Source organism: Mustela nivalis, assembly GCF_964662115.1.
Source record: "Mustela nivalis genome assembly, chromosome: 19".
NCBI lineage: Eukaryota > Metazoa > Chordata > Mammalia > Carnivora > Mustelidae > Mustela > Mustela nivalis.
The window spans coordinates 16,889,765-16,910,157 of record NC_139038.1 but is presented as its reverse complement, the minus strand read 5'-3'; the positions used below and the strand labels follow the sequence as shown (position 1 = coordinate 16,910,157).

The following is a 20,393-nucleotide window of genomic DNA, read 5'->3' as shown; positions in this document are numbered from 1 at the left end:
AACCTGCTCTCCAGCCGCTGGAGCCTCGGCCCCACCCTGAATCTGGGCCGCAGCAGGGGCTGAGGGAGGAGCCCGAGCCCCGGAGCCACACGGGCCGAGCAAGGCTGGGACACCCGGCCCAGAAGTAATGCCTTGGGGGGTGGGGACAGGGGCTCTGGGGAGAGCAATCCAACCACTCCAACGTCAGAGACAGGTTTTTATTTAAAATTTATTGTAATGGGGTCCGCGCAAAAGGAGGGGGGTGAAGGGTGGGGAACATGCAGGGGACACAGGAACACGATGACATGGCCAGGGCCACTGCTTCTGTCGTGGGGGAGAGGGATGAAAAGAAAAGGCCAGGGCTGGAGCTGGGGTGGAAGAGGGCGGGGGGAGACACCGGACCGCATTCCCCCCCCCCCCAGGAAGCACCTCTAGTCCCTGGATCCCCCATTCACCCTGGCACCCTAGAATTCCATCTCTTGTCCTGCCTCTGGCCCTAGTGGCTCCTTCTTTTGCTCCCCTTGACTTGTTTTCCCCTGACAGGTTCTCAAGTAGGACAATGTTTAGGGCCTGACCCCAAACAACCCCGCCTCGTGAAGGTACTACCGCTGTCCCTGCTCCGGCCCCTTCTCCAGTCTCGCCTCTTCCCCTCTCTGGGACAGAATCTGGGTCCCCCTCCTTCCTCTCCTCCCTCCCCCTGGAAAAAAAATTAAGAGGAAAAAAAAAAAAAAAAAGCACCAACTCCCCAGGGAGGGGCAGCAGACAGTATGGGGGCGCGAGGACCGCGGTGGAGAAGGCTCACAGATCCCTGTAAGGGCAGGGCAGGGGGTCACAGAGAGGAGAAGGGGTGAGGGCAGTGGCCGCTCCTGTCCTCTGCCACCCCTGCCCACTGTCCAGGGGGCTTCAACACAACCGAGGGGACAAGTGTGTGTGGGGTCAGGTCTGATGGGGAGGAGACAGGAGCAGGAGAAACAAATCGTTAAAACCTAGCGAATTCCCCTAAGAAACACCTCTTCCTCCTTTCCTTCTGGAGGCTCCTTGGCTGGTTGGGGAAGAAGTGAGGAGTCGGCAGGAAGAGGGGGTCAGAGGAGGCGGTACCAAGGGACTTCCCTCCACTTTCCACTCTCCCGTCCACCAACCTGGAGCTCACCAGGGCTGGGAGGGAAGGGGCTGAGAGCTCACAGGCACCCCCTCAGCCCCCGAGAGGGAGCCCACAGCTGTGGGGGGGGCTGCCACTGCTGCCGCCGCCGCCGCTGCTGCTGCCGCCGCCGCCGCCGCCATAGGACAGACCTCACCGGTACCTGCGTGGGCACAAATGCCAGGAGATCACAGCGCAATCCGATAGGCAAGAGCCTGGTCCCTCACCCCAGCCTGGTTCCCAGACTCCCTCCCCTGGGACACAGCCGTTGCTCACTTCCTGTCTGGCCCCCGGAGGCTCTCCCAGTTCTCCTGAAGGGCCCTCCCTGTCCCCAGAAGTCTCCCTAGCTCCAGTGGTACGTGGGCATCCCTGGCCTGCCTGAGATCCCCTACTGGGCCCTTTGAGCCCCCTCGTCCCACACACCCCACCCTACCCCCCCCAGCCATGCCCCACGCCTTGCCTGGTGGGTGCGGGGGTCCCCCTCAGCAGGTGGGCTGTGGCTGGGGGGCATCTCCCGGGACAGGGGGGGCGGCCCCCCCCAGATGGGTCTGCATGTGGCCGGCCAGCTGGGCAGGGGTCTTGCAGTGCACGCTGCACAGCTTGCACAGGATGCGGTCAGCCCGCGGGGCCTGGAGCCCGTGGTCCTTCACCGCGTGGATGCGCAGGTATGCTGCTGTGGTGAAGCCTATTGGGGGGGTGGATTGGGATGGGGGGGATGGGGGGTCAGCCAGGCGGAGACCCCAGAGACGGGGCTGTTCTCCTAAGGCCGGGGACGCCCTCCTCAGATAGCCCTGTCCTCCTCCCACCGCATCCTTGGGAACCTGGGGCCAACGACTCTGTTGGGGCTGGTGGAGCACAGCCCCTCCCTCAGCTTGGGGCCTGGGTGCATGGTGCCACAGCTTCTCAGCCTGGGTACCCACAGAACCTATTCTCCGTGGCTAGGGGAACCTCTCCCCGGGTGACAGGACACTGATCTCTAGCCACCTGAAAGAGTTGACCCTCAGCAGAGACGGCTGTGTCCCCTCCCTCCAAGGCCCCAATCAGTCTCAGCCCCGTTACTCATTACTCGGTGAATCGGTGAAGCTGTCTAAAAGCAGCTTCCTCTGCGGCTGGGGCATGGCCCCAGCAGGCCGTTAAGCCCCTGCGGTCGGACTCCACCTGCCCCAGAGCAGGAGGGCACGGCGGCGCCGGCGGTCCAAACCCTGCCTTCCAACCCTTGGGCACTGGCTCTCTGGACCGCTCCTTCCCCAGAGCAACCCACCCCCAGAGGCTGCTTCTTTCTGGCAGCTGAGGCTCCAGCCCAGACCTCTTAGAACCTAACGAGGCTCAGTCGACCCGCCCTTGCTCCATTTGCTTCCTAAAGGGCTCTAGAGGCCACGAGCCCTGGGCGGCAGCACCTGGAAGCCTCATCCGTGGAAGGGCCTCTGGCTCGTCCCACCCGTGGTCCCCACCCTTTGTCCCCGGCCCTCCCAGCGTCCCCCAGCATGTACCTTTGTTGCAGAGCTCACAGACATGGTGAGGGCCCTGGCTGTGCACCTTCATGTGGTCCGAAATGTAGGCCGAGCTCAGCATCTTGCCACACACGTGACACGGCACCTTCTCCTCGTGTCGCACTGTGTGCGCCCGCAGTCGGTCCTTCGTGGCAAACGCTGCCTCACATTTCTGGGGAGGGGGAGGGCCGTGGGGGTGTCAGGAGAGTTAAAGCTTCAGGGAGCGGGGAGGGGGCAAGAGGTTAAAGGAATCCGAGCCTCGGGGGTCTTGGGTCTGGAGGAGTCGGGAGAGGCGGCAAGGTCTTGAAGAAGGGACGGGAAGGCGGGAGCGAAAGAGCAAACAGGAGAGAGAGAAAAAGGGGTCTGAGAGGCCGACCTCAGCCACCGGGAGGATCAAAACCGTGAAAACCGGGACAGGAGGCGGCGGCGGGCTTCCTACCTCGCACTTGAAGGGCCGTTCTGTTGAGTGCACTTGTCTGACGTGACTGTTGAGGTGATCCGGCCTGGGAATACGTTGGGGTCGGGGTTAGGGCCCTGCGGCGGGGGCGCGCTCCCCGGGCTAACTTCTCAGCCCGCCCGGCCGAGCCCGAGACGCCCGCCTCCCCGGCCCGGCCCCCGGCCCCGGAGCCCCCGGGCGGCGGGAAACCCCTCCCCTGCGGCGGGGCGGGCCGGCCCTCCGCCCCCGCCGAGCCTGCTCCCACCCGGAGGACCCACCTCCTCGGCGAAGCACCACCCCCTGCTCCCTGGTAACCGGGCGAGGCTTCCCTCCCTCCTCCCGGGGAGTGGCTCCCGGTCCCCGGCCCCAGACGCCGCCTCCCGCCCCGCCAGCCGAGGCCGGGCCACCGCCAGCGCCGTCCGCCCGCCCTCCCCGCCCGCCCCGCGGGCGGCCGCGGCCCCGTGCACACCGGGAGAAGCTCTTGCCACAGTGGGAGCAGTTGTAGGGCTTGTGCACAGCGCCGTCATGTGAGCGCACGTGGTAGCTCATGCGGTCCTTGCGCTTGAAGCGCTGCTGGCACACCGGGCACTGGTAGGGCTTCTCGTCCGAGTGCGACAGCTTGTGCCGGTTCAGGTGGTAGACGTCGCGGAAGGCCTTGCCGCACATCTCGCAGGCGTGGTTCTTCCGGATGCGCTTGCCCGAGGCGGTGGTGGTGACCACGCCGCCCGCGGCCACGGCGGCCGCCCCGCCGCCCGCGCCCGCTTCGCCCCCGCCCCCGCCGGCGCCGCTCAGCTGGGGCACGCTCAGGAGGCTCAGGGGCACCATGGTGGGCATCTTCATAGCCCCCGAGGGGACCCGGCCGGCCTTGGCGCCCGTGTGGATGGCCTCGTGCCTCCGGAGGTTGTAGCCGTTCTTGAACTCCTTGGCGCACAGAGCGCAGATGTAGGGCCCCTTGCTCTTTGTCTTCTTCTCCAAGGCAGAGGCGACCGGGGCCACGGCGACCGTCGAGGTTGGGGCTACGACGGCGGTGGCCGCGGCCGCGGCGATGGTGGCGGCAGAAACAGGGGGCGCGGCCTCGGCCGCGGGCGCCGACACCGGCGGGGGCGGCGGCGGGGGCGCCGGCGGCTGCTTTAGAGCCGCTGTGTCCACTGTGGAGGCGGCGGCCGGGGCCGGGGGCGCAGCAGCGACGGCGGCGGCGGCGGCGGCAGCGGCGGCGGCGGCCGCGGCGGCGGCGGACTCCTGGGCGGCGGCGAGAACCGGGAGCAAGTCCACCTGGAGGGGCTCGGCCGCCGGGGGCTGGGGCGTGGGTGGGGGCGCCGGCGCGGCCTGCGAAGACAAGGCGCCGTGTGGGCCGCGGCCGCGGGTCGGCGCCCTCCCGGCGCGGCCCGCCACGGCCGGCCCCTACTCACCTGGAATGGACTCTGGGCGCAGCCCTGGGAGGCAAAGAAGCGGGACTGGAGCTCAGCCCCGACCTGCAGGGGGTTCTGGGCGTGACCCTGAGGTGGCGGGAAGGAGTTCATGAGGCCGCCCACCCCCCGGGAGTCCAGGCCCAGCACGGGGAAGGGGGGGGCCAGCAGCGTGCAAGGGAACACGGGGAACATGGCCTCGGCCACGGCGGGGCCCCCGGGGCTCAGCGGGGGCCGGGGGCGCGGGCCGCGCGGGGCCCGGGCTCGGGGCGCCGCCCCCGGCCGGCCGGGCTGGGCCGCGCCGAACGCATGGCCCGCGGGCCGCCCCGCCGCCCGCGCACCCCGGCCGGCGGGAGGGAGGGAAGGAGGGCGCCTGGCGGGCCGCGGAGCGCGGCGGCGGCGACGGCGGCGGCGACGCCCCCTGGGTGGGGGCGGGAGGCCCCGCGGGGCCGGGGGCCGGGGGCCGGCGGCGGGGGGCGGGGGCCCGGGCGGCGGCGGCGGCGGCGGCGGCGGCGGCGGTTGGAGCCTGGCGGGGCGGGGTGGGGGGAGCGAGGGAGCAGCCTCGGCCCCCGCCGCGCGCGCGCCCAGCCGGCGCCTCGGGGAGGGCGGGGGAGGGCGCGAGGGAGGGAGGGGGACAGCTGCGCGCGCACCGGGCGCGCGGAGGGGGGGTGGGACGGGAGGGAGGGCGGGCGGGAGGGGGTGTGAGAAGGGGGGGTGGGGGGGCGGGGGGAGGGGGTTGTTACCTGGAAGATGAAGCTGCTCCAGTTGCCGGGATCCATGGCGGAGGGAGGGAGGGAGGTGGCTCGCGCTCACCCTGGGGCGGGAGGAGGAGGAGGCGGTAGTGGGGGAGGGGGAACCCAGGGAGGAGGCGCGCGGGGCGGGCGGGAGGGGGGAAGGAGGAGGAGGGTGGGGGGAGCGGAGCTCACGGCGCGCGGGGAGGGCGGGCGGGGGGCGCGAGGACACACAAGAGGCTGGAGCGGGCGCGAGCGCGAGCGCGCGCGAGGCCAGCGGGAGGGGGGAGGTACGAGAGGGACTCTGGCGGGAGGAGGGACGGGGGAGCCACCCGGCAGCCCGAGTCGCCCCGAGCGCGAGACCCCTGAGACGGCCGCTGATTGGCTGACGATGGCGCAGGTGGTGGGCGCGCGGAAGACAGGGCGGCTTCTCTCTTCCCCCCCCTTCAAAGATTCCACCCCCCTCCTCTCCGCCAGCGGCCGTTATTTCGCGCGCACGCGCATAAAACCGCTGTCGTTGCTGAGCGGGAGAACAGGGGAGCGCGCGCCGGGGGTACGGATGGGGCGGGGCTAAACTCGAGGCGCGCGCCCGCCTAACGGTCGTCGGCCTCCGGCTTTCGCGTTACTTTTTTGTTTCCTTTCGGCCACCGTCCCTTCCCCCTCCCCACTCCAGCGGTTTATTTACAATCCTGCCCGGCTTCATTCCTGCCCGCTCTTCCCAAAGATGGCGCCCGAGGAAGTTCGGCGGTGGAGCTTGCGGCCCAGCCCAAGGGCAGTTCTGCCCCCGGCCCCGCCCCCGCAGTCCCAAGAATCAGGCTGAAACACCAGAGTAGAAACTGTATTTACACGACACGCAGTTATACGAGGATTTGAAAAACAAAACAAAAACATGGCACAGGAAGGAAAGGAGCTGGCGGTCAGGGGCCCTCAGCGCTGGCTCGCGGCGAGACCCAGGATGTTCGCCTGCAAGACAGGAGGGCAGGGGAGAGCAGCGTTGAAGCTGGGGGGCAGCGCCCGGGCCGGGGAGGAGGGGCCACGCCGGGCTCACCTTCAGGAAGGACTCCATCTGCTTCCCGGATATGCCCTCCACGCGTTCCAGGTCCTCCACCTGGAGGGACGGCAGCGGTGGGACGGGGCTGCTCCCTGCCCGCCCCCACCCCCAGGTCCTTTCCAGGGCCATCCTCCCTGGGCCATTACCTGGCTGAAGGGGCCGTGGAGCTCCCTCCAGCCCACGATGAGCTGGGCCTTCTTCTGGCCGATGCGCTGCAGGCTGCGCAGATCCCGGGCAGAGCCTTCATTCAGCAGATCTAGTATTTTTTGGCGCCCGTGAGCCAGTAGCTCCGGGCTGATCTGTAGCTCCCAGCAGTCCTCAGCCTTCTCCTCTGGCTCTGAAGCATCCAGGGACTCCAGCTATGAGGCAGGGGGAGGTGAGTGACAGAAACCGTTTGCTGTTCAGCCCATGGCGGCACACCGCTTTAGACTCCTCTGCCAAAGACAGGAGCCCAACAGCAGCTCTCTCCCCGCCTCCCTAGCCTCTCTTCGCCTCAAGTGTCTGTCCACAAACCCTTCTCTCCAGTCACTCACTGGGCGGACTCTCATTTTGCCCAGTTTGTGAAAGAGTCTTGTGAAGATCAGATGGGTTAAGGAACGTAAAGCATATAGTAAGCTCGTAAATCCGCCGCATCTCTAACAAGGAACGAGTAAGCTCTCTTTCATTCCCAGGAAGGCACACAGAAGGTGCTCAGTAAAGGACAGCCACGCCCCCACCCCATTCTCTCAGTTTTTAGGTAATTCTTCCAGTGTTGTTTCCTTTCTTGAGTGCTTAGGTCACGTTTCCCGGGGTGGACTCTTCAGTTTGTGGAGGGGGACTCAGGCTACTGTACCTAGTAAGTGGCTGCTGAGGGTGAGAGCCACCAGCGAGAAAGGGAAGTAACGGGTGACTGATACCCTCTCTGCTACTCATGGGAAATGCCCTGAGAGGTATCTCCTCCACATTCCAAGGGTAAGCAACTTGCAAACAGCTGGTGTTTTAACTCCATGGCCAGTGCTCTTCCCCTTAGAGCTCACTACCCTCATTTCTCCACTCCAGCTGTGGCTCCAGCTGTGGCTCCAGCTGTGGCTCCAGCTGCCAGCTGCACTCACCTTTCTCTTCCGGCCTTTCTTCTTCAGGATGTGGATCTCAGCATTTGGGGATGCTGCCTGCTCCTGAACTAAAGGCAAGAATTGTGACCCAGAATCATGGCAGAGGTTACTTTTTGCCCTCCCTTACTTGGGTCTTCTATTCCTGATTCCCCGGTTCCCCTCCAGCCCAAGTGAACCTCTTCTTTTGTGGCTCCCACAGAACTTCTCTCACACCTGTATCTGCCAGTAGTCTCAGCTGTTACTGCATGGTACTCAGTCGCGGCCCGGTCAGTCGGCCCTGACCATACTAAGTGCCTGAGCACATAGCACCAGAGCCCGATTTCAGATGGTCCTCACCACCACCCACTGCCTTCCCCAGGGTTGCAGTATGGTGGGAGTACACGAATGGCATGATGAAAGCTGCTCTGAACACCTCCCACCTTTCCAGGATCTACAGCCAAACTTACTCAGTTGTAAGGGCATCACCACAGCCTTTTTGAGGGGCTTTGCTACAGTGACTGTGCGGCGAGCAAGCGGTCGGAGCATTGTGGGAGACGAGTTCTCTTTATCCTTTGGGTCCACAGCCTCCTGGGCCAGAACCTTGGCTTCCAGTTCTTTTTGCTTCATCTTAAGCCTCTGTTGGAAAGGATCAGAGAGACATGTGACCCAGAACAAACTTTCGGGCAGCTTGAAGGAGGTGGGTTAGGAAAGTGAATGCAGGGTTCTGAGCCCCTTGCCAGCAGGGTGAGGACAAAGGAGAGACGCTACCAGGAGACAACTGGAGCCCAGTATGATTAAGGGCTTTCGGATGGTCAGGGATGCTCCAAAGCGGAACAGGACCCTTTGTGAAACACTGAAGGGAAAGGACTATTCAGGCAAAAAGTCCTAACTTAATTTGAACTGGGTTTTGGGAAATGACAAGGCCTAACATTAGCTCCTTTCGCGGGGATGTCCACCCCTCACCTCCTCAGAGCTGACCTCAGTTGTTTTTCAAAGTCCCACCACATTAAGGACATTTAAGCAGAAGCCGGGGACAAGGGGTTCCAGTGTTAGGCTAAAAACTAAATGCTGGTCCAGGCTTCTGCTGCCTTTCCCTGCCTGAAGATGCTCAGATGGCTTCTTAGGCCCGTAGGAATCCCAGCCCCCACATCCCTCACACTTACCTCAATCTCCAAATCCTTCTCCTCCATTGTCTTCATGAGCACCATCCGCTCTCGCCTTGGGGTGTTCAGCCCGTGGGTCCCCTGGCTCCCCTGGGAGCCCAGCAGACGGTCCAAACTTAGGAGGCGCTCCAGCACAGCAGGGTCCATGCTACTTAGCTTCTGTAGGGGGCTGAGCAGACAAAGGTCACTCTGCACCTGGCCCATCTCTCATCACCCTCTCTGCAGTAGCAGGATTCCCCTCATGATGCCTTCTACTGCTGTATTCTGGGGGTCCACTCTCTGGTGTAAACTTTCTGGGCAGCCCCAAGCAAGTCAACCAGATTGTCTAGGTGCACGGCTTCAGCAGGTGAATGCGGCTCCATCACTACTTGCCCACGTCACCTCTCAGAGTGCCAGGAGATCTGACAGGAATAAGCGCTTTGTGCACACCCGAGTTCCAAGCCTTCAGGCTCCAAGACACTGCCCCACCCTGGCCTGCAGGCACTCCCTGTCATCACAGAAGGCAGAGACTGGGAGGTGACAGCAAGGATTGTGCATCGGTTTCTTTGAAAGAGCCAGAGCCGTTGGGGAAAGATTCACAGTGGAGGTCATCTTCAGCAGGGCTTTGAAAGCCACTGGGGACCAAATGCCAAGCCTTCTTCCCATGGGCGGTAGGAAAGGCCTCTTGGAGCGGAGTCCTGACTTAATCTGAGCATGACAATGCCTAACATTTGTTCTTTCTGTCTAGAATTGTTTCTCTCCCAGTTATCACTAAGTCAATTGGACACCACCTTTCCCATGAAACCCAACTTGACTATGTATCTTCCTTCCTGTACCGTGAAGCTCCTCAAGGACAGAGGCTGCCCTGTTCCTTGGGCCCAAGGGTCTAGGAAGAGCCGGATCAGAAAATCTGGGTGAACATCAGAGGTCGTTCCTTCCTGGCTCTCACAGCAGCAGCAAGTCCTTCCTGATCGCACCCTGTCCCACCTTCTCTGCATCATCTGATGTTCCCCTCTTCTCTCCTTTCCTGAAACCTGAGCCCCTGAGGTCAGGGTCTGACCAGGGCTGATGGGCCCCATCTCTGGGCTTACCCGGGGTACCTGTCTGGCAGAGACTTTGCCTGTTCACATGTAACACACATCTGCAAGGATGCATGTTTCTCTGAATTTATGCACATAGGACATGGGACTGCTGACAGTTAGCTTGGGAGGACAAGACTGAGACGGGGTTCTAAGCAAACACCCTTTCCCGTAGGCCATCCAGCCTCAACTGTAGCAGCTCCGCCACCCCACCCCTGCCATTCTAGGGAGGCAACTGCAGTCTTACTTTTGCCGGGGTTTCTACCCAAGCCCAAATAAAGCCTCTCTAAACTGTCTAAGTCTGAAGACTAGTGAACAGAGGTAACCTCAGGAGGTCAAGGATTAGTACCTACTCTGCCCCCAACTGCTCTGGTAGCCAGAGAAAGAAAGCAAGACACCAAATAGCAGTGACCTACGGATTTGTGCAACCTGGGCCATGCGGTGGGGCCATCAGAACCAGAGAGAGAGGCGACACACACACACACACACACACACACACACACAGAAGGGTCTAAGTTTAGAGACTTTGGATAGAGGTTAGAAGCAAAGTTAGGACAGCAACGGGTTCCTTGCAGAGTCCTGGAGACGCCGGACTCCAATGCACAGACTGAGCGGTCTCAGGGAGACAGAGCTCTGCATCCCTTTTCTCTCTGCTTTGCTCTTATCCTCTAGACAGAAGAGGTCTGATCCAGATTACTCCTTGAGCCAGAAGTTAAAGTGCTCATCCTTGAAACAGCGGCTTCCAAATGTGAGGTTTTGCTGATTGCCTGAAGGGGTTGGAAAGTGGAAAGGGAGGGGCCGGGAGCCCCAGGAGGAGGCTTCCTTCAGGCCCCTGCCGGACCGCAGCCCCAAGGCTAGAGACAGCTCGGCACTTCCAGTGAATTCAGCAGAGTAGGGCTTGGGGTGAATTCGAGGAGAGAGGAACAAGTTCACAGCACAAGGATCTGACTACTCTCTGCATCTAACCCACACGCGACAGCAAGGGGACATCCCCTAGGCCCCCAGCCTCTGCTCACCTGAGTTCCTGGGAGGCTGAGGCTGGAGCTGCTGGGGGCTCAGGACTCTCAGTCTCCTCTTCCTCAGGGCCACGGGCTCTCTTTGCCTCTGACGGGCCGAGCAGTTCTTTCTGGGACAGTTTAACGGGTGCCAAGACTAGGAAAGATGTGGGGCAGGTCAGCCTCTGTGCTGATGCTGGGCAGCTTCAGCACACTCTCCGGTTGTCCAGATCTGCCCTTTGCACTCTGGCCAGCCCCCGTCCTCACCACGAAGCTGTAGACTCTCATTGGTAAAAGGCCGGTTGATCACCTCCTTGGACCTGGCAGCAAAGTTGAGCGCAGAGACTGTGTCTAGGTAGAAGCGTCTCTCGGGGGCAATGTTGGCGATAAGGATGCTGTGGGCTGAGCCACCCAGAGAATCCTGAGGGACAGGGACGGGCAGGATCGGCAGAGATCAGAAGCCCCACGTTTCCATTCCTTGACTGAAGTTCCCCAGCCCCCCAGCACACCTGAGAACCTTCTTCTCCAGCCCCTTGTCACCCCAAGATGGGTGGCCTGACCTGCAATAGGCGAGTCAGCTTGCTGTCTCGGTAAGGCACGCGAGGGAGGCCCTGGTTCAGCGCGTCCACCACCTTGCCCAGTACGAAGAGGGAGGAGTTGATGGCTCCGCTTTCCTTCAGCCGCAGACCCTTGTTGCCTGTGCGCCGGTTGTCCTCGGAGCCAGCCAAGTCAATCAGGTAGAGTTTACCCTCCCGCTGGCGAAACGGGGCCAGACGCTCCCGCTGCTCCACCTGGGGTAAAGAGCAAGGGCCCCCAAACTTAATTCACCCTCTAGGGGCTTCCCATGTCCTCCCCCTGTAACCGGGCCTCACCTTAACCAGGAGCACAGCGTGACTGCGGGAGGAGCGCTGGTTGAGCCGCGTGGCTCCCACGGTCCGATTTCTACTGGCCGGCAGGAAGTGCTGCTCAAACTCAGCAAAGCTAGTGATGGGCTTCTGCGTGAGGCCCGGAATCAGGATGTTTCCCCGACAGTCTTCTCGGATCACGAGGTCTCCCGATGCAGGGTCCAAGAGGTCCAATACCTGTTGGAGCAGGGAGAGGTAGGGCCGGTTCTCCGGACACGGGCCGCTCGCTGGCTGGCATCAGTCCCCTCCTCCCGCCGGCCCGTCGGACGCGCACCACCGGCTACCCCAACCTCTGTCTCTCCGGGTCTCGCGCTGTTGCTAGGGCAGAGCTTCATCATCAAGAACCGGATCTTATTCTCTTTGACCTTTGTCTCTCCCACACCAAGCAGAGTGGGGCCTCACCTTTTCCTGGTAGATCTCTAAGTAGGACATAGTGACCGCGAGCGCCCACGGCCGGCCCTCGCCGCCCTCCTCCCTCGTGAGCTGTAGGAGGTCCATGAGCGCCCGGGGAATCACTCCGGGTTGCTCGGGGCTGCCCAGCATTGTGTGCGTCTTCCCTGGGGAAAGAGTGAAGGTCGCTGTGAGATCTTCCTGCTCTCAGCCTCTCAGCCCCACAGCCGCGCTCCCCCTGGCTCCCTCACCTGCCCCCGTGGGCCCATAGGCAAGCACACTGGCGTTCTGCCCTTCCAGCAAGTGCCTGAGGATGGGCTGCACTGATCCCGCGTAGATGTCCTGCTGAGAGCTCTTCTCCCCGTAGAAGGCATCAAACCTGCAGGCACGAAAGAAAGGGGGAATGACTGGAGGGCTCCATCCTGCCCCAGACTTAGAGGGCAATACTGGCCTCGGATTTAAGAGTCTCTGCCGCTTTTCTTACATAAAGACCCTAGAAAGCACCACTGAACACCTGTTGTGCCCCAGTCCCCGTGCCAGTGTTAGGAATACAGAGATAAGTCTAACGTCCAGAACTCTGGGGACTTCTGCAGTCTGGGGGGACAGAAAGAAACCATACATGGCTGTGATTCAGGGAGTGAAGAGGACGACACACTAGAAAAGAGTAACTGATTCTGCTTGAGGAAAGAGGATTTTGCCAGAGAGAGAGGAGAAAGATATTCCAGGTTTCCAAAATAACACGCAGACAAGGCATGGGGTGAAACGGCAGGGCTTCCTGATCTTTTTCCCCGAGACAGCACCCACGGCAAGGAGTATCTGTACATCAGAACGGAGCAGAGGTTCTTCCCGATGAAGGGGAGACCCCCCCACACCGGCGATCCATGCTCTGGACTCTGGAGAAGCGGGGGCTGAGGCCACAGCCGAGATGCGGTTTTAAGGGGGACTGTGTTGGGGGCGTGAGCCTGAAAATAAGTCCCGTGGCCAAGGGGCTAGAATGAGGTTGTCCAACGTTTTCTAGGAGGAGCCAGAGAGTAAATATTTTCGGCTCCATGAGCCATAGGATTCCCTTTGGCAGCGATTTACTGCCATCATTAGAGTCGGAAAGCAGCCACAGACAGTATGTAAATGAACAACTGTTCCAATAAAGCTTTTATTACAAAAAAGACTCCGGTCAGATTGGACCTGCAGGCCATAGTTTGCCACTCCCAGCCTCGAACGAGGAGCCAAAGAGTCTGAACTTTCACTCGCCAGCGGAGTTTCAGCGTAGCGGTTGCGCCCGTGAGCGCTTTCCCCAAACCTGGGTGGTCTTCTCTCCTGCCGCCCAGCTGCAGCCTGGGTCGCTGAGGCTGGTCTGTGCCCCCCGCCAAGCCCTTCCTACACCTCCCTGACCCTAGTCGGGGCTCCCCTGCTCACCATCGCTACTCCTGCCCTTTCCCTCTCTGGGCCCATTTCCCCCACCAGACTGTGAACAGTAATGGGTTTGGTTCAGCCCTCGGCCTTCCCCCAAGTATCCCCCAGAGGACCTGTCAGAGTGGGCACTCAGGAACGCATCGGAAAGACCAGACGAAGGTGTGAGGAACAAAGCTGTGCTGAGGAGGGAGCAAGGATCCTGAAGAAACTTCTGAGAAACCGTGTGGGCAGTGTGATGTGAGCAGGCCTAGGAGAGAGGAGAGGGGCTGGAGGGCAGAGTGGCCTGAATCTTACTGGTATTTGAGAGTCTCTTGGTGGTTCCTCCAGTTGGCAATCTCCAGGGAACAGCTGTCCAGGCCGCGCACACAAGGGGGACCCCCTGCTCCATCTGTCCCGTCCACAAACGGCCGCAGCCGCACAGCCACCCTAACTCGAGCTGGAGGCGGGCGCCGGCCAGCCCCCATCTTGCTTAGCCGACAGCGACCAGCACCTAGAGGACAGAAGGGAAGTTTTCAGGCGTGACATACAGTAGAGTGTTGCAGGAAGAGCTGCTTGACACAGCTCAGCTCTGAAGGATGAACGGCAGCTTCCCCGGAGTACGGCCGGAAGTTGGGGAAGAGAGCTTCTCCACCAACCATGTCACGTCCGTAGCAAACATTAACATTTAGTAAGCGCCGACTACATGCCAGACATGCTTTAATCTTCACTGTGTCGCTGAGGTAGATTCTACTCAGGCCATTTTGCCAATGAAGAAGCCCACGGAGGGCAGCAGCTCTTCTGAACACCGCAGTATGTTATGCCTAGGGCCTGTGCCCATTACAACTTGGGTCATGGCCCACATTTTGTCTTTTTGCTCCTCAAAAGAAGCAGAGCCTAAAAACAAAACCAAACCCCAGCATCTTGAGTAGATTAGAGACTTTCTTTACCTTGACACAAGGGCAGGGAAGACGGACTGGAGGTGGGTGCTGAGGTCCTGGAGACACCACGGGAAGGCCCAAGGCCCCTAGTTCATTTCAGGGAAATTCTTTCCACCCTGGCTGTACCGTGGGTGGCGGCCCCAGTTCCTTCCTGGCTCTACGAGTAGGTCCAGTGGGGTGTAGACTGTCAGGTTTACAAAAATGACCCGGAAGATCTTGTTAAAATGCAGATGAAGATTCTGCATTTCTAACGAAATGCCAGGTGATGTGGATGCTGCTGGTGAAACATGCTTTGGGGTGCAAAGGTGTTGTAGACCAGCATCGTCTGGGGTTGTTGTAAAGATTAAAAGAGTTGGGGTGCCTGGGTGACTCAGCTGTTAAGCATCTGCCTTCAGCTCAGGTCATGATCCCCAGGTACTGGGATCGAGCCCATGTCCGGCTCCCTGCTCTGTGGGAAGCCTGCTTCTCCCTCTCCCACTCCCCCTGCTTGTGTTCCCTCTCTCTCTGTCTCTCTCTCCATCAAATAAATAAAATCTTAAAAAATAAATAAATGAGTTGACATTAGCCCCCACCCAAACCATCAATGAACTGCCTGACTTTCTGTGCTTCTATTTCCCACCTGAGGTTTATAACATATAATTATATTTAAGTGTATATACACATAAAACTTAATGACAGTTTTTCTCTTGATGGGGACTATGTGGGCTTCTTTTTTATGTACACAGTTCTGTAATGCTGTAATGTTTGCATTAAAATAAATAACACTGTGGACATCTTCATTTCAGAGAAATAAGGTTGAGAGGCAGCCCCTAGTCTCTTTTGTCCCAGCTCAGGGTGCAAAAGGCATGAACACGCAATCCTTCCCTAGTGTAAGCTTTCTGTTTGGTTTGCTTCCAATTATTAAATCTAAGTCACTAAGAAAAAGATTATGAATATTTTATCAGAAAACACAAGATAAAACTTTGATAAAAAAGCCTGTTTGGTTGGGGCACCTGGGTGGCTCAGTGGGCTGAGCCTCTGCCTTTGGCTTAGGTAGTGATCTCGGGGTCCTGGGATCAAGCCCCACGTCAGGCTCCCTGCTCTATGGGAAGCCTGCTTCTCCCTCTCCCACTTCCTGTGCTTGTGTTCCCTCTCTTGCGCTCTCTCTCTGTCAAATAAATAAAATCTTTTTTTTTTTTTAAAGATTTTATTTATTTATCAGAGAGAGAGAGAGAGCGAGAGTGAGCACAGGCAGACAGAGTGGCAGGCAGAGTCAGAGGGAGAAGCAGGCTCCCCGCGGAGCAAGGAGCCCCATGTGGGACTCGATCCCAGGACGCCGGGATCATGACCTGAGCCGAAGGCAGCTGCTTAACCAACTGAGCCACCCAGGCGTCCCCAAATAAATAAAATCTTTAAAAAAAAAAAAATGTTAACAACAATCCTCTTTATTTTCATAAAGACTGAATGAGCTGAAAATATCTTATGACGAAAATATTTCTTTGTTTTATGTTGGAGGATACCACACTATAGTTCACAGCTAACAGTAGAATTCTTTTTTTGTTGTTGTTTTAAAGATTTATTTATTCATTTGAGAGAGAGAGAGAGAGAATAAATGAGCAAGAGGGAGAGAGAAAAAAAAATCTCAAAGACTCCGCACTAAGCACAGGGCCCGAAGCAGGACTTGATCCACAACCACCAGATCATGACTTGAGCCGAAACCCAAGAACTGGGACACTCAACCAAGTGTTAGGCTGCCCTAACAGCAGAATTCCAACCTAGATCTCTTGGCCTTCAAAAATATGGTTTCAGTGCTGATGCCATCTAGCCTGCTATATATGACCTGGGGAAGTTCCTGGCAGCTCTGACTCTGTCATTTTTGCGGGTGGTCGCAGCTGGTTGTCAGGGCCTCATAGAAGGCACGAGGCTGGTATCGGGGGCCAGCACAGAAACAGCACGACTACAAGGTGCACAGACGACCCTGCTAAGAATCTTACACACAGTAAGCATCCCCATAAGCAGATGGCCTACAAGAAGTGGGCCTCTGCTTCTTCACCTGACGAACGAAGCCAAGGACTCCCCGTTACGGCTTACAAGGCACTTGGGCATCTAGTTTTCCTTTGATCCTCATGAATCCTGAAAGTCAGTAGCCAGTCAGTAGAAACCTGTGGACGTACCCATGCAGATGAGAAAATTAAGGTGCAAAGAGGTTCACTGACTTGTCAAAAATGCATGCAGGGGCTTCTCCTTGTCTCTCTTGCCCAGGGTTCTTGGAAGAACAGAGAAAGGGCAGATATAGAAGCATTTACGGAAGTTTTTTTGTTTTTGTTTTTCTAAAGATTTTATTTATTTGACATGGATCACAAGTAGGCAGAGAGGCAGGCAGAGAGGAGGAAGCAGGCTCCCCGCTGAGCAGAGAGCAGGATGCCGGGCTCCATCCAAGGACCCCGGGACCATGAGCCAAAGGCAGAGGCTTTAACCCGCTGAGCCACCCAGGTGCCCCGCATTTACAGAAGTTTAAAGGGAAGGGGAAGTCTGTGGTGATGTAGAAAGAGCATAGACGTGGGTCAGACAAGTGAATTTAATTTCCAGCTCTAACACTTATTAGATTGTGACCTTGGGCAAATGACTTAACATCCATGTGCCATGGTTTCTTTGTCTGTAAAATGGGGTGAGGTGGGCCTTGCAAAGGCTTAACGAGAAGGAAAAGAAGTAACATGTAAACTAGCCTACAGTGAGTAGGTTCATTACTCCAGGTAGGATGGCCTGCGTTCAAATCCCAGCTCTACCACTTACAACTAACTGAATAAACTGGGGGTCTATTCCTGTGCCTCAATTTCCACACCTGTAAACTGGGAATAAACGAAAACCCGTACTCACTGGGTTGTTAAGGCGGTAAATAAGGTAACTGATGTAAAAGTGCCCAGAATAACATTCGGCACATCGGTAAAAGCTCAGTAAGTGTTTTAGTTTATTTTGTATTTATCTTTCACTTTCCAAATGTGGAAGCCTCAGTATAGAGGTCAGGTAATTTGCCTATGGCCAACCGCTACCTAGTGACAGAGCTTCCAATGAAGGTCTAACTCCAAAGTTCATTATATGGGCCCCCAGTCCTCCTCGCCCCCCTTCCCGTATGGAACCCCATAGGCCTTGGAGTCAAACGACAAGTTCTACCTACCAGCTGTGTGACCTTGGGAAGGCTTCTTGACCTCTCTGAACTTCAGTTTCTCTTTATAATAGTATCTACCCTCATAAGATTGTAAGAAGCCACAGAAAGAATGTACACACGATGTTTGGCCCCGTGGCCGGCAGCCGGCGCTCAGTAATCGTCAGTAATCGTGAGTGATTGTTCTTACACTCCTGCACTCTGGCTACTCACTCCTCCAGGCAGCACCAGCTCACGTCTGCCCTCACCATTCTGCAGGGTCACCAATGACCTCCGTACCTGCTAAATCCAGTAGACATGCCTGCCCCTCATCCCATTTGACTTCCCAGCAAGAACCAACGCCCTTGATCTGCCTTCCCTTGAGAAATAGACTTTCCCCTCAGTTTCCAGGCCTGAGAACAGAACGGAGGGAAACAGCTCTTTGCTCTCCCCATCTAAGTTTCCACCAATCTTAAACGTTTTTTCCTAGGCTCCTTCTACCATCTCTCCAGCACAGGGTTGCTCAATGTGGGCACTATGACTTTGGGCTGGACAATCCTTTGTAATAAGGTGTTCCTGTGTGTTGTAGGACGTTTAGCACACATATGCTGGACACATAGGACAGTGGCATTCCATGGGCCACCCCCCTCATAACAACCCAAAAAAGTCCCCAGATGTCACAGATGTCCCCACAGGGAACAACACTGCCCCTCGTTGAGAACTGCTACTCGGATTCATTTCATGGGTATGGTCCCAGGCTTTCTTAGCTTCAATTACTGTCTTAAAGCTGATGACTCCTAATCCCTACAGAGCAAGCAAAGGCAGACGCCCAACTGACTCAGCCACCCAGCGGTCCCTAACTCTCCCTTTATTGATGAGAAAACTAAGCCACAGACATCGTCTGTCATTAGCCTCTTTATACATCATAAATAAGAAATCACTTGAGAGGGTGCCTGGGTGGCTCAGTCATCGGCCTTCAGCTCAGGTCTGAACCTCGGGTCCTGGGATGGAGCCCCACATCAGGCTCCCTGCTCAGTGGGGAGCCTGCTTCTCCCTCTCCCTGTGCCTGCCGCTCCCCCTGCTTGTGCTGTCAAATAAATAAATAAACTCTTAAAAAAAAAAAAAAAATCACTCGGTGGTCTTCTCATGCAGCCAAGGCCTCGTAAACTGCCATCTAACCTTCGAACCCGCTTCCAGTATCACTTCCTTAAATCAAATCCTCCCAGAGTATCCAAGGGTTTACTTACTTCAGATGTTGTACTCTCTGCAGCGGTTTGTACATATCTGTCAGGGCTTTCCGTGATAGTATGTATTGATAGGATCATCTATTGAACAGAGTGAAGGCTCGTCTGGGGAAGGGTCAATATTCTCTCAAGCACTTTTATGATATTTGCTGTGCAGCAGACACAGGGCGTCCTGACAAGGCGCGGGGCGGTGGCCTTCCAGAGCAACCGTGTCAGATGCTCGGGCATCAGGGTAAGAGGCTCTAGAGTGAGTCCGCCTGAGCGCAGATCCAGACCCCAGTCTTCCCTAGTCGTGTCAACTCTGAGCAAGCGACTGACCCGGCGAGGTCTCCGTCTCCTCCTCTGCAGAACAGGGACGGTAACAACCAAGCACCTCCCGGTATTGTGCGACGATTAAATGATTCATCGCCGCGCAGGGCTCACGCCTGCGCCGGGGACCCAGCAAGGGCTCACCCTGCGCCGGACATTCTGCCCAAAAGCTCGGTTTCTCGGCAGGGCCTGGCCAACACAGGGCGCTCCCATCAAGGGCCGCGGGGCCCGCACGGTCACTGACCAGAACGCAGAGACGAGTGCGGACCAACAACGCGCGGGACTGCGCGTCCACGGACCGCCGGGGCTCGGGCGGCCGCAGCAGCCCCTCGCCGGCCCGCCGCGCCCCCAGGGCTCTCCCCGGGCCCTTCCCGCCGCGCGCCGCTCCTTCCGGCCGGTGCGTTCCGGGCGGGGTCCGCCTCCTTCCGCCCGCCCGCCCGCCGTCCCCTCTCGCCGCAGGAACCGGAGCTCCCGCAGGAGCGCGCTAGGCTCCAGCAGAGCGCGGGTGGGGGCCGAGGCTCTCGGAACTCGGCGCACCGGCAGGCAGAAGCCGGGGCGGCCCCGCTCCGACGGCCGCACGGCCCGGCTGACCCGTCCCCGGCCCGGCCCGGCCTCTCCCCGACGCCCCGCGGCGCCGGGACCAGACTGCGGCGCGCTCCCCCACCAGGCTCCGGGCTCCGGCGTCCCGCCCAGGCCGGGCTCGCGTACCTGAGGTCGCCGAGGCCATCTCGCGTCGCCTCAGCGGCCCCCGACCCCCCGCGTCCATTCCACTCCCGCCGTTGCCCCGCCTCTCCCATTCGAATTTCCCGGTGCCCCGCCCCCTGCCCGGGGCTCCACCAATCACGCCTACTCGCCGCCGGAAGTCCCTGTTGGAGGCGCTCGGCTATTGCGCCCTCTAGGGTTCGCCTCCGGGACCTGCAAGAAAAAGTTTCCGCGGGCGGAGGACGCATGCGCGCAGGTTGACCGTGGGCGGCACCGCGGCACGGAGCTTGAACTCTGGCGCGGGAGGCCGGCCGTGGGAGGAGCTGCTGGGCGCGGCCGGGCCCTGGGCCCCCGGTACCTTCTGGCTTTCGGGTTTCCAGGCATAGATACGCGGGAGTGTAGACTGGCCGCCTCAACCGTGAATTTTGGTACGAATCAAGCACGGATCGAAGGCAGTCCATCGACTTACCCCCAAAGTCCCCTGCGTGGAATTCAGTTTTCGCTATGTTGGCGGCAGAAGGGGGGATTATATGAAAAAGGAAGAGGGAAACACGGGTCATTCTAAGTGAGCTTCATTTTCTGAGGTTTCTTGCCTCGGGTTGTTCCGCGCCCTGTGGGGTGGAGGGGGGTCTTTTTTGTGGATTCCGGGACTTGAACTCAGGGCCAGTCAACGGTACTTGACCTTCTGGTCACTTCTGTCACTGCTGGAGGTCTGGACCACGCTCTCTGCATGTGGACACTCATGACGGCGCACTCCCCTCTGGCTGAGCCCAGATGCGCCAGGTGACGTCTGTGTCCTCTTAGGGCAGAGCGGAGCGCACGAGACCGGCGCAGATGTTACTTTGTAACTCAGCACATCCGAGTGAGAGTTAAAGACG

General features: G+C 58.9%; 2 protein-coding genes across 4 annotated transcripts; both read right to left on the bottom strand.

Moving 5' to 3' along the window:
• Positions 1–190: 190 nt before the first annotated feature.
• Positions 191–4,883, bottom strand: MAZ (MYC associated zinc finger protein). 3 transcript variants are annotated; one of them, XM_082714478.1, is made up of 6 exons: positions 4,453–4,883; positions 3,513–4,369; positions 3,047–3,110; positions 2,608–2,779; positions 1,578–1,802; positions 1,141–1,280 (listed from the first exon to the last, which is right to left on the bottom strand). In XM_082714478.1, exons 1-5 carry the CDS (start codon positions 4,642–4,644, stop codon positions 1,600–1,602), a joined length of 1,488 nt encoding a protein of 495 aa, XP_082570604.1. In that variant the 5' UTR covers positions 4,645–4,883; the 3' UTR covers positions 1,141–1,280; positions 1,578–1,599. The 3 variants fall into 3 exon arrangements, with proteins under 3 accessions (XP_082570605.1, XP_082570604.1, XP_082570606.1); XM_082714479.1 differs by lacking the exon at positions 1,578–1,802 and having other exon boundaries at positions 191–1,280; positions 4,453–4,873; XM_082714480.1 differs by lacking the exons at positions 1,141–1,280; positions 1,578–1,802 and having other exon boundaries at positions 2,772–2,909; positions 4,453–4,882.
• Positions 4,884–6,004: 1,121 nt separating this feature from the next.
• KIF22 (kinesin family member 22) lies at positions 6,005–19,594 on the bottom strand. The gene is made up of 14 exons (XM_082714481.1): positions 19,522–19,594; positions 13,517–13,712; positions 12,064–12,191; positions 11,825–11,979; positions 11,390–11,599; positions 11,078–11,308; positions 10,785–10,938; positions 10,539–10,674; positions 8,465–8,633; positions 7,769–7,937; positions 7,323–7,390; positions 6,378–6,590; positions 6,229–6,288; positions 6,005–6,143 (listed from the first exon to the last, which is right to left on the bottom strand). The coding sequence occupies exons 1-14, from the start codon at positions 19,577–19,579 to the stop codon at positions 6,108–6,110; spliced, it is 1,983 nt and encodes a 660-aa protein (XP_082570607.1). The 5' UTR covers positions 19,580–19,594; the 3' UTR covers positions 6,005–6,107.
• Positions 19,595–20,393: the final 799 nt, after the last annotated feature.